Genomic DNA, 12,138 nt, shown 5'->3' with positions numbered 1-12,138 from the left:
AGGGAATTTGCGGTGCTTTCACCACGGTGAAAACTGCGCATTAGCATATTTTCACCGAGAATAGCTCCTCTTTTAAAGATATCCTGGTTTTGGATATTTATTTGCAAATACTATTATCGTTATTATTATCATCATTATTATCAGTTTATTATTGAAGTATTATTATTATCATTAACAGTCAAATACTGGATGCAATGTTTTAAGTTTGTTTTTGTTGTGATGATATGCTTCGTACAGAGCTTCACTTACTGTTTCACTTGAGGAGTGCTTACCGTACCATTGCTTCATTTGATGGTTCAACAGATGGTTCATTGCTCGGCTCACCAGCCTCAGCCCCGAAGCCTCGGCTTGAAGCAGTCGCTGCCGACGTAAACAAGAGTGGCAGTTGTGTGTAGTAGCCAGGCTTACCTCTGCACCTCCTCTCCCACAAAAATGGCTTTGTGGGGGTCTAGACTGGTAATATGGGAGGCCTTGACGAGGGAGACTTGTTGCATGCGCTGTAGTTAACCAAGGCTGATGTTACACAATTCTGGTCTGTCTGTCTTTGTGTGAGTTTTATTTGCAAAATACATAGTAGAGATATTTACATATTTTACAGAGGATGGCACACCAAGTATGTATAAATACTTGTTGATAAGATTAATGTTTCGGACACCTCCTAGTTTTTAATAGAAATGAAGGTCAGAATCGTTCAAAATACGTCAAAAAGCAACGGAAAATACATTTCAGCCCAAACCAGGCTAACCTAACAACATTAGTCTGATGTCCCACACGATAATAATATCCACTTGTTTCCAGTTTGGACCTTAGACTATAATGAGGATGATTGATGACACATAGGAAAGAAAAACGAGAAGTCAAACATCTAAGGAACCTGGAGAGACAACTGAAAACTCTCATAATTAAAATTTGTTTGAAAGAGTTGAGTACAGTTACTAGTACTTTTTTAGAAGAATTAGAAATTAGTAGTACACAGTAAGATCATTCCATGAAAACGATTTTACTTGTTTACTAAGAGCATCTCTGACATTCCTTGACTCATTTGATCCGTGATCATTCCATAAAACTATATCAGTGTACGTAGACCATATATCATCAGGACCTCTTACTGCAGGTACAGTGCAATAAATCAGTAGCTCTTGTTCCATACTTCTGCTGATTATGAATTATTTTAACATAATATCATATATTTAGAGGCTGTGCTATCATTGGTGTTATATGTGTTTCCAAATTCAGTTGTTCTATTTTTTCATACTGGAAGAATACCAACCTTTCTGAATTATTATAGCCAGTATGAGTTTTCTGAGGAAAGTTAAACATGTCATATGATTTTAAGATTCGTAACCCACATCTTACCCTTCAATTTTTTCAGTAAGTAATTCTTCTAGAAATGTAATACAGAAAAACTGTACTCAAGTGCTTTGACCTCATTAATTTTGGTATCTGGATAGATGAAGAAAGAAAGAATACTCCTGCTTGTCATATTTCACTTTCTTAAAGTTACAACTAAAGGAGGTCAGCTTGAAGGAGCCAATGAAGGCCCAGGCTTAGGTGTCTTTGCATGGCTGTAACTATGATGGGAAGAGAAAGATGATAAATTTGTGGAGAGGAATCTAGATGTTTTTGAGTTAAGATATCAGATTATGGATGCATGTGAAGCCGGCAATAAATTTTGACAAAAATAGTATCAGTGGATCCCTAACATTTTATAGATTTGATATTGAGTTAAGGTTCGTTGAGGTGAAGGCCTCACAAGTTGGGCAGGGCTTTAAAGTGGAGGGAAATTGCTGGGTAAAAACAATAAATCAGTTCTACAGTGTTAGGAATGCACTGATAACCACATTTTCATCAAATTCCTTCGACTAGAATGTGAAGAAGAGTGATGCCTTTAGCCATCCCAAAGTAATTACCTCAGGCTCTGTGCATTGCTCTTCACAAATAATTTTTATGTTGCCTAAGATGGCATGGGCAACAAGGCCCTAATCAAGGCCATCACATTAATGGGGAGAGCTCATCTTCCTCAGAAGCTCAGATTGGGATGTCTGTGTGTGGATGTAACCAAGATGAAAAGAAAGGAGAGATAGGTAGTATGACTGAGGAAAGAAACCTGGATGTTCTGGCTCTGAGTGGAACAAAGCTCAAGGGTGAAGGGGAAGAATGGTTTAGTAACATCTTGGGAGGAAAGTCAGGTTGGTGAAAGGACAATAGCTAAGGAAGGAGTAGCACTACTCCTGAAGCAGGAGTTGTGGGAGTGTCTAAAAGAGTGTATGAAAATAAATTCTAGATTGATGTGGGTATAACTTAAAGTGGATGGCAAAAATGGGTGATTATTGGGGCTTATGCCTGTAGTCATGAGAGGAAAATGTTTTGGGAGCAACTGAGTGAGTGTGTCAGCTGTTTTGGTGCATGAAACCGGATATTAGTGATAAGTGATTTGAATGGGAATGTGAGTAATGTGGTAGTTGAAGGTATAATTGCTGCACATGGGGTATTCAGTGTTGTGAGTGGAAATGGTGAAGAGCTTGTGGATTTGTGTGCTGAAAAAAGACTGATGATTGGGAATACCTGGTTTAAAAAGAGACATAAACACAATTATGTGTATCTGAGCAGGAGAAATTGGTCAACAGGCATTATTAGATTATGTATTGATTAATAGGTGTATAAAAGAGACTTTTGGATGTAAATGTGTTGAGAGGGGCAGCTAGTGGAATGTCTGATTACTCTTGTGGAGGTGAAGATGAAGATTTGTAGGGGTTTTCAAAAAATATGAGAGAATGTCTTGGAGAAGAGAGTAAGTGAGCTTGGAAATGACACTTGTGTGAAGAAATGCCAGGAGAGATTGAGTGTAGAATGGCAAAAGGTGAGAGCAAATGAAGTGAGGAGAGTAGGTAAGGAATGGTACATATTTAAGGAAGTAGTGCCCAAGGATTGGTGGAATGCATATACAGGTGAATGTTCAGACTATAGAGGCATAACTTTGTTATGCATCAGAGGTAAAGATTGATAAAACTGGAGATAGCATGGTTTACAATGACTTGTGATCTATTGGTTAGAGTTAAATATCCATCTTCCAGTTTTTTCCTTTTTCCCATCTTTTAGAATTTATGTGTTATGACACCATGGTCACACTTGTCAAATGCTTTTGAAATATCTGTGTAGATCATGTCAGCATTTTCTCTGCTTTCCAGAGCTTCAGCAATCTTGTCATAGTGGTCAAGCAACTGAGAGAGGCAAGATCTTTGCTGGATAACGTATATTGTTCACTTTCATAAATTCATCACTTTGCCTCTTAGGATTCTTTCAAAGATTTTGATAACACGTAATGTTAATACTTTTGGTTGATAGTATTTTGGAACAGCTGTGATTTCATTGTAGATTAGGGCCATGTGGGTCAGTTTCAGACTTATGAAGACTGAGTTCCTTGAGTCCGGACCTTGGGCTGAGATAAGAGCATGGACATGCTTTCAATGGCCCTTTCAAAATCTTTTGTTGAATTGGTGATATTTGCTACGTGCATGCTTAGGGGATTATTGTTTAGGAAGAACTGTGTTGGGTCATTTATCTTTGTGGGGTTTTTTTGTTTTTTTTGTTTACTAAATGCCAATTCATATTATGTTTTTAAGAAATTCACTCATTTCCTGGTAGTCATCCATAGAAATACTTTCTTCTGTTTTCAGTGGGTCACTGGAGTTTGTGGTTTTGGATTTGCATTTTGCACTTGAGTAAAAGTATTTTAAGTGCGTAAGACAAGGGAGCAAATGGGAACTTTAGTGAAGGGCGCTAATGGGGAGGTGATAACAAATAGTGGTGATGTGAGAAGGAGATGGAGTGAGTATTTTGAAGGTTTGTTTAATGTGTTTGATGATAGTGTGGCAGATATGGGGTGTTTTGGTCGAGTTTTGATTGAGAGGGTGAAGGCATGTACAGAGCATCAGATTGGGGAAGAGCAGTGTGGTTTTAGAAGTGGTAGAGGATGTGTGGATCAGGTGTTTGCTTTGAAGAATGTATGTGAGAAATACTTAGAAAAGCAAATGGATTTGTATGTAGCATTTATGGATCTGGAGAAAGCATATGATAGAGTTGATAGAGATGCTCTGTGGAAGGTATTAAGAATATATGTTGTGGGAGGCAAGTTGTTAGAAGCAGTGAAAAGTTTTTATCGAGGATGTAAGGCATGTGTACGTGTAGGAAGAGAGGAAAGTGATTGGTTCTCAGTGATTGTTGGTTTGCGGCAGGAGTGTGTGATGTCTCCATGGTTGTTTAATTTGTTTATGGATGGGGTTGTTAGGAATGTGAATGCAAGAGTTTTGGAAAGAGGGGCAAGTATGAAGTCTGTTGTGGATGAGAGAGCTTGGGAATTGAGTCAGTTGTTATTCGCTGATGATACAGCGCTGGTGGCTGATTCATGTGAGAAACTGCAGAAGCTGGTGACTGAGTTTGGTAAAGTGTGTGAAAGAAGAAAGTTAAGAGTAAATGTGAATAAGAGCAAGGTTATAAGGTACAGTAGGGTTGAGGGTCAAGTCAATTGGGAGGTAAGTTTGAATGGAGAAAAACTGGAGGAAGTAAAGTGTTTTAGATATCTGGGAGTGGATCTGGCAGAGGATGGAACCATGGAAGTGGAAGTGAATCATAGGGTGGGGGAGGGGGCGAAAATCCTGGGAGCCTTGAAGAATGTGTGGAAGTCGAGAACATTATCTCGGAAAGCAAAAATGGGTATGTTTGAAGGAATAGTGGTTCCAACAATGTTGTATGGTTGCGAGGCGTGGGCTATCTATAGAGTTGTGTGCAGGAGGGTGGATATGCTGGAAATGAGATGTTTGAGGACAATGTGTGGTGTGAGGTGGTTTGATCGAGTAAGTAATGTAAGGGTAAGAGAGATGGGTGGAAATAAAAAGAGTGTGGTTGAGAGAGCAGAAGAGGGTGTTTTGAAATGGTTTTGGCACATGGAGAGAATGAGTGAGGAAAGATTGACAAAGAGGATATATGTATCGGAGGTGGAGGGAACGAGGAGAAGTGGGAGACCAAATTGGAGTGGAAAGATGGAGTGAAAAAGAATTTGAGTGATCGGGGCCTGAACATGCAGGAGGGTGAAAGGCGGGCAAGGAATAGAGTGAATTGGATCAATGTGGTTTACCGGGGTTGACGTGCTGTCAGTGGATTGAATCAGGGCGTGTGAAGCGTCTGGGGTAAACCATGGAAAGTTGTGTGGGGCCTGGATGTGGAAAGGGAGCTGTGGTTTCTGGCATTATTGCATGACAGCTAGAGACTGAGTGTGAACGAATGGGGCCTTTGTTGTCTTTTCCTAGCGTTACCTCGCACACATGAGGGGGGAGGGGGATGGTATTCCATGTGTGGCGAGGTGGCGATGGGAATGAATAAAGGCAGACAGTGTGAATTGTGTGCATAGGTATATATGTATATGTCTGTGTGTGTATATATATGTTTACATTGAGATGTATAGGTGTGTATATTTGCGTATGTGGACGTGTATATATATACATGTGTATGGGGGTGGGTTGGGCTATTTCTTTCGTCTGTTTCCTTGCGCTACCTCGCAAACGCGGGAGACAGCGACAAAGCAAAATAAATAAATAAAATATTCTTTCTTTTGTTAATGGCTTTTTCTTTTCCCTTTGTTTCATGAGACATTTTTATGTAATGTGTCTCTGTGTCCCAGTACATCTGATAGGTTTTCTTTCCTTTGCGGGGTGAGCTGTGGTTTCTGTGGAAGGTCTGCACTTCATTTTTGCTATGAAGCTTTTCTGATAAGGGTCTTTCCATGAAAAAATTCAGTGAGCCTTTCAGGATTTTTCTATTCCTATTTTAAGCACTTCCTGCTCAGTTTTTGCCCAAGTTACTGTTGTCTCTTTGCTGGGTCATGCTGTTTGAAGGTAGAGCCTGTAGGTCTGCATATCTGTAGACTGGCTGGTATGGTATCCTTTCATAGGCCTTTTTAGGTGTATCCCCATAGGAGTCCAGTGTAGGTAATGTATGTTGCTGAAAAATTTTGGGCTCCAGTGGTTTACACTATTTTTACTTATTGTATTTGTGGCACCTTTCTTATTTTTATTCTATTTATTGTGATTACCCAGAAACTCTTTTAAGAAATGATGTGGTGGGACCTGCTTTCTAAAGGCTTCTGCAGTCCAAGGCTGTGCTTCTTTCTGTAGCAGGGATATGATGAACTCCTTTTGAGTGAAAAGTTCTTTGACAAGACTGTACTTCCAGTGATTGAGCCTTGTCCAAAGTGACTTATCACTCGTGGAGTAACCTCATAGAGGCAGATTCCGGTATCACCTTTGTATTTAAACAACTTGGTGTATGTACAGACTTGTTTGAAAGTGTCCTCTATTTACAGTGATGGCATCCAGGGACAGTGGTAACCCAAGTGGCAGTGGTGGAGCATCAGGTGTAGCCAGTCACCAACCACAGAACTCCCATCCCTCAAATATGACACCTGCAGTGGGATCAGGTGGAGGAGCAGGGGTGCCAGTAGGGTCAGTAGCTGCAAGTGGCTCTCAAGCAGGAGGGGAGGCAGCTGGAAGAGTGAGTAATGTCCAGCGTATCCAGCAAAAGAAGGCTCAAGTGAGAGCTTGGCCACGTGACAAAAAGTTGGAGAAGCTAGCCATTTATTCTTCATGTAGGGTAAGTATCATTCTCATATTAAACACTTTTCAAGACATACTTTGTAGGGGAAGGCCCTTACTGATGCTACATGTTTTTCAGGTTCTTTGTAATGAATTACTTGTGTAATACTATACTGTTCAAGGAGGAAGCTTTACCACTAGTAGGGTCACTATCTTTTGTAATTTTTCTGGTATCATGTATCTAGTATCTAAACTATTTTATGCTGTCTAAATGTGGTTTAATTTTTTAGATTGTTCCATTTATCTACAACTCTGTTACTCTCTATGTATTTCACTCCTCATTGGTCTGCCCCATGAGCGTGAGTGATTCTTAGTGATATATCTAGGAAATTCATGGTTAAGATTCTCCAACCTTCAGTATTTGTGGTAGAGAAGCACTGGTCTTACCCACCTTGTATTAACCATTCATATGTGGTAGTAACAGGTCACTGCTTTTGACATACTGACTCCCATTTGCTCAACAGCTCAAAATTCTCCAGGATTGCATATGAACAGGAGGTCAACTACCAGGGTGGATTATTTTATCTAATAGTAGTCTTTTTATGTTATTGTTTAGTTTATCAACATTAAAGAACTAAGGCGACTCTGGGGGGCCACACCCAAGACATACCTATCAGCTGCTAGTTGCTAAGTTACCCATAAATGTTTACAGAGTATATTAGTTTTTGATATTATTTTCAGTCGAAAATGATATTTTTGTTTAACATGAACTTGCTTGTAAGTGACTGTTCTGATATTCTATGTGCAATGAATGCTGATTATAGGAGAGAGAGAGAGAGAGAGAGAGAGAGAGAGAGAGAGAGAGAGAGAGAGAGATGAAGAGGACAAAGATCACCGTCTACACATCAAGTTTATAAAGTGTAGGGATAACTTTTTTTTCTTAAGGCACCAGTCACAGACAAAAGTCCACATCAAGGCTGTTCTTTAATTAAAATATAGAGAGAATTATGAAATGGAAAAAGAAATGATGAGAGAAAGTATTTAAGAATTGTGGAGGAAGTGAAAGACCTGTCTTTTATTTGTAGAAATTCAAAAGAGTGTGTAGAAATACCAGAAAGGTCTGTTGGATCCCTTTCCAGATGACAGTGTGAGGAGCAGCTGTTTAATTAGTGAAGGACTTTTGGATACAGCATGTTAAGTCTTGGCCATCCTCCAAACCACCACCACACAGGAGACCTTACTATATGAGTGCAACATAAAGCATACAAGATGTAGGAGAAACCACATGCCATCACTGCTTGACATCATCCTACACAAAACAGCATAGAGATAGCACAGGAAATATGTATCACCTTTAGGAGAAAGTGGTAGTTGATCATTTAATTTTGACTGTAGGTACAGAAGGATGCAAGAGGGGGTTTGTGGTTAGCTGCAGGGCTCAGTCTTGGGTCTGCTGGTATTCTTTGTGTATGTGAATGGCTTGTCTGAAGACCTAGGCTCTTACTTAAACATGTTAGCAGATATGCCAAGGTCATGGGAGAAATGAAGAATGAAAACGATTGCATGAGCTTTCAGGGTGACCTGGACAAAATCCAAAGTTTGCCTGATAAATGGACATTGAGATTCAGTGTAAGAAAGTGCATGATAAAGTGAATAGGACTTAGCAGAAGAAGACCTTAGCTGGAGATAAAGTACAGGAATTGATGGATGAAAAAGATTCAGGGGCCTACATTTTTATTATTTGTCACCAGAGGTAAACAGGAGAATTATGAAATAAATGAAATGTCATCTGACAAATGTTAAGATTGCATTCAAGGGCATGGATAAGAAAATGTTTGGTAATCTGTTTGCAACGTATGTGAAAATGAAGCTGGCTTATGCTTCTAAGGTTTGGTCACCACACCTAAAGAAGTACAAGAATATGATTGGGAAGGTCTGTAGAAGTGCAATCACTGTATTGAATTAAGAAAGATAACCTGCAGAGAGGTTGAATGCTATACATCTGTCCGTCATGGTGGATAGAAGAGGAGGGATGACCGGGTAATATCCTTGAAGTTCCAAAATAATTTGCTTCACAGTAACAGCTATTTATGATGTGCATCACCGGATTTACTAGAGGCCATGATCTGAAGCTGAGGACAAGAACAAGGATGTAAAGAAATATTGGTTGAGTGTAAGTGTAGTGGAAGGTTGGATTAGTCTAAGCAACTATAATGTAGATTTTAGAAGCATGCAAAGATTTAAAGTCTTCATTATGGTATATAAAGTACAAGAGATGTCCCCCCTTGCATGCAAAATTGTCCCTTCATAACAGATAAGTAATTACAAACACACTTTTACCTGATTGATGACATAGAATCTGAACAGTTCTTCAAGAGATGCAGAGATAGAGGAACCAGTGGACTTAGATGAAGTTAAGCAAAAAACTTGTTAAAAACTTGTAAAGAAGTACTTTTGTGTTATGAGGGGTGGATGAATGGAATAAGCTCAGGACAGCATACATGAATTTATGAAGTTGTATAATAACAGAATATTCAAGAGATATGCCTCATGAGTGTAAAACCCCTTTCTCATACTGTACAAATTACTGTACCAGCTTGTCAGTGAACACAGTAGGATCAGAGGGACTATTACATTAGTATTTTTTTCCTCCTCGATCAACATTTCTTGTGTCGGCAAGGTAGACCCTGGAAACAGATGAGGAAAGGCCACATCTGCTCACATCCGTACACCAAAGCCACAGCTCTGTATTCAAATCCAGGCTCCCACAGACCTTTCCAAGGTTTACCCCAGATGTTTTACATGCCCTGGTTCAGTCCTTTGATGGCACATTGGCCCCAGTATTCCACATCATTCCAGTTCACTCTATTCTTTGCATGCCTTTCACCCTCCTGCATGTTCAGGTCCAGATTGCTCAGAATCTTTTTCACTTCATCCTTCCATCTCCATATTGGTTTCCTGCTTCTCCTTGTTCCTCCACATCTGACACATACATCCTCTTTGTCAACCTTTCCTCACTCATTCTTTCCATATGTCCAGACTATTTCAACATACCCTCTTCTGCTCTCTCAACCACTCTTTTTATTTCCTCACATCACTTACCTTTTCATTACTTACTGAATCAAACCACCTCACACCACATATTGTCCTCAAACATTTCATTTCCAACACATCCACCCTCCTCTGCTTAGTCCTATCTGTAGCTCATTCCTTGCAGCTATGTGATATTGTTGGAACCACTATTCCTTCAAACATACTTATGTTTCGTTTCCGAGATAACGTGTTCTCTCCACACATTTTCCATCACTCCCAGAACCTTTGCCATCTCCCCCACCCTATGACTCACTTCTGCTTCCATGATTCCATTTGCTGCCCATTTCATTACCAGAGATCTAAAACACTTCATGTCCCCCAGTTTTTCTTCATTCAAACTTATATCTCAACTAACTTGTCCCTCAACCTGCTGAACCTAATAATCTTGCTTTTACTCACATTCACTCTCAACTTTCTCCTTTCACACACACTTCCAAACTCACTCTCCAACTTCTGCAGTTTCTCTTTTGACCCAGGCCCTCTCCTCCCAGACAGACTACACATTCACCCCTTTTTCCATATACAGTAGAAGCAAAATTGAATACTGGTGGTTGTATTATCACCATCAAAATAATTAGAATAAATGTGTTAAAGAGAATTCAGAAGCACTTCATGAGTGAAGTTGAGGGGATGGAACAAATGGACTACAATGAAAGGTTGAAAGTACTGCAACTAAATAGGCTAGAAAGAAGAAAAAAGTGTATCATAAACTGCACATGGTAACAACTTGAAGGTATATAGATAAGGGTGAAACCTGAAAGCCTCTCAGTGGGGAAGATACAGCATTGTTAAGTCATCAGGAATACTATGGAGCATACGGAAAAAGCAAAAATATATGACAGCCCAACCAGAAAGCTAGAATGATTATTTAGTTTATTGTCAAGAAAAAAGTATGGAAGGAACAGCTACAGAAAGGTGTAAAAGAAAAATTGGCATGTGATAGAAGTCAGCCTCAGAAGGACTGAGAATTGATAATTATCTTATGCGGGTAGCAGCTGAGAAGAATAGTGTTACACATCAAGCAAGACAGGTGGTGAGCACCTCACACCGGACCTGCCATTTTGGCTGAATTTCGATGTAAGCACTTTTTTTACTCTCTCTCTCCTGTAGTAGGTTTCAGTATTCCTACCTCTTTTGTTATGGCTCCAATTTTTCTGCCAGAGTCTCTTAAGACAACAATTGTTTCTTAATGCCAGTTGTTTCTGATGATTCGTTTGTTGAAATGTGGTGTGAGTAAGGTAGTGAGGCAGGATTGTGTTAACAATTCTGATAACAGCTCAGTTAGTATGTCAAACAACTTCTCCCTATCTTCCCCTCCTCTTTCCCCTCACACCCTTTTTTCAGAGGCTTAATTTTCTGGAATATATGTATTGATCATCACAGAAAGATATATGCATAGTACTATCTGTGTATCTCTATCTGTCTATCTGTATCTCTGATGCCCATTCCCTCTGGTAACTCCCTCAAGGAGGTGGGCATTAGGAAAGAGTCTCCTTACCTGTTGAACTTTAATGCTGCTTCTTTGCCTATAGTGCCTAACCCTTAACAGGCCACTTGCAGAGGGCAACTCTAGTGCAGTGTTTTCTTAGGCTTCTACCTAAATGTTCTTACCAACTGCTTCTCCCTAATGTGTCTACCAAAAGTACCTGTTTAATGTTCCAACCTACTACTTCTACCTAATGCTCCTCATTACTACTACTACATAATGTTTCTCACAAATGCCTAAGTCTAATGATCCTACCTGCTACTTCAATCTTTTGCTCCTTCCATTTTGCCAAAAGGCAGGGCTAGTGCATGGAGTGCTCACTGCAGGAGTCCAGAATTACAAAGAATGAGTTCTGTAAGTTCCAAGCTACTATTTCTACCTAATGCTCTTCCCTACTACTACTACTACTACATAATGTTTCATACAAATGCCCAAGTCTAATGATCCTACCTGCTACTTCAATCTTTTGCTCCTACCATTTTGCCAGAAGGCAGGGCTAGTGCATGGAGTGCTCACTGCAGGAGTCCAGAATTACAAAGAATGAGTTCTGTAAGTTAAGTGTTATGTGTGATAAGGAGAGATTGTATGTTTGTGGACAGAATGCCAGCAGTCCATGTATGGGTGAGGCAGAAAGAAAAGACAGCTACCTGGATCAAAGGAATGCAGCTTGACAACCACTGAAGTGCTGGCTCACTATGCAGCCATCACTGACCCTCCCAATACCCTGGCAGATAGTACCTGTAATATACCTCCTCGGTTGGTGGCTTCCTACCAACTTCTATTTACAGTATTCATGATATGTATTATTTCCATTGAAGACATTCTTTTGCATCTTAGTCCAGACAGGAACAAGTTTTTGGAAACCTCTTTAACAGTCAGCTTCCTAGTTACATTTCCATACCTTGGATTCTTGATATCTGTACTCATTCCATGTCCTTGTTTCAGCTGCATGACCAAGGTCTGGAGGGTTGT

At 39.9% G+C, this 12,138-nt stretch overlaps 1 protein-coding gene across 1 annotated transcript in view; it reads left to right on the top strand.

The window, feature by feature from the left end:
- The first annotated feature begins 227 nt into the window (after positions 1-227).
- Positions 228-12,138, top strand: part of Gcn5 (Gcn5 acetyltransferase) — a 98,235-nt gene continuing 86,324 nt past the window's right edge. The window contains exons 1-2 of the mRNA XM_071663753.1: positions 228-532; positions 6,359-6,645. Of these exons, the coding sequence (XP_071519854.1) occupies positions 517-532; positions 6,359-6,645 (303 nt within the window). The 5' untranslated portion in view covers positions 228-516. The remainder of the gene's footprint in view (positions 533-6,358; positions 6,646-12,138) is intronic.

The sequence above is a fragment of the Panulirus ornatus genome, chromosome 1, assembly GCF_036320965.1.
Source record: "Panulirus ornatus isolate Po-2019 chromosome 1, ASM3632096v1, whole genome shotgun sequence".
In the NCBI taxonomy this organism is placed as follows: Eukaryota; Metazoa; Arthropoda; class Malacostraca; order Decapoda; family Palinuridae; genus Panulirus; species Panulirus ornatus.
This window is presented reverse-complemented; position numbering and strand designations above follow the sequence as displayed.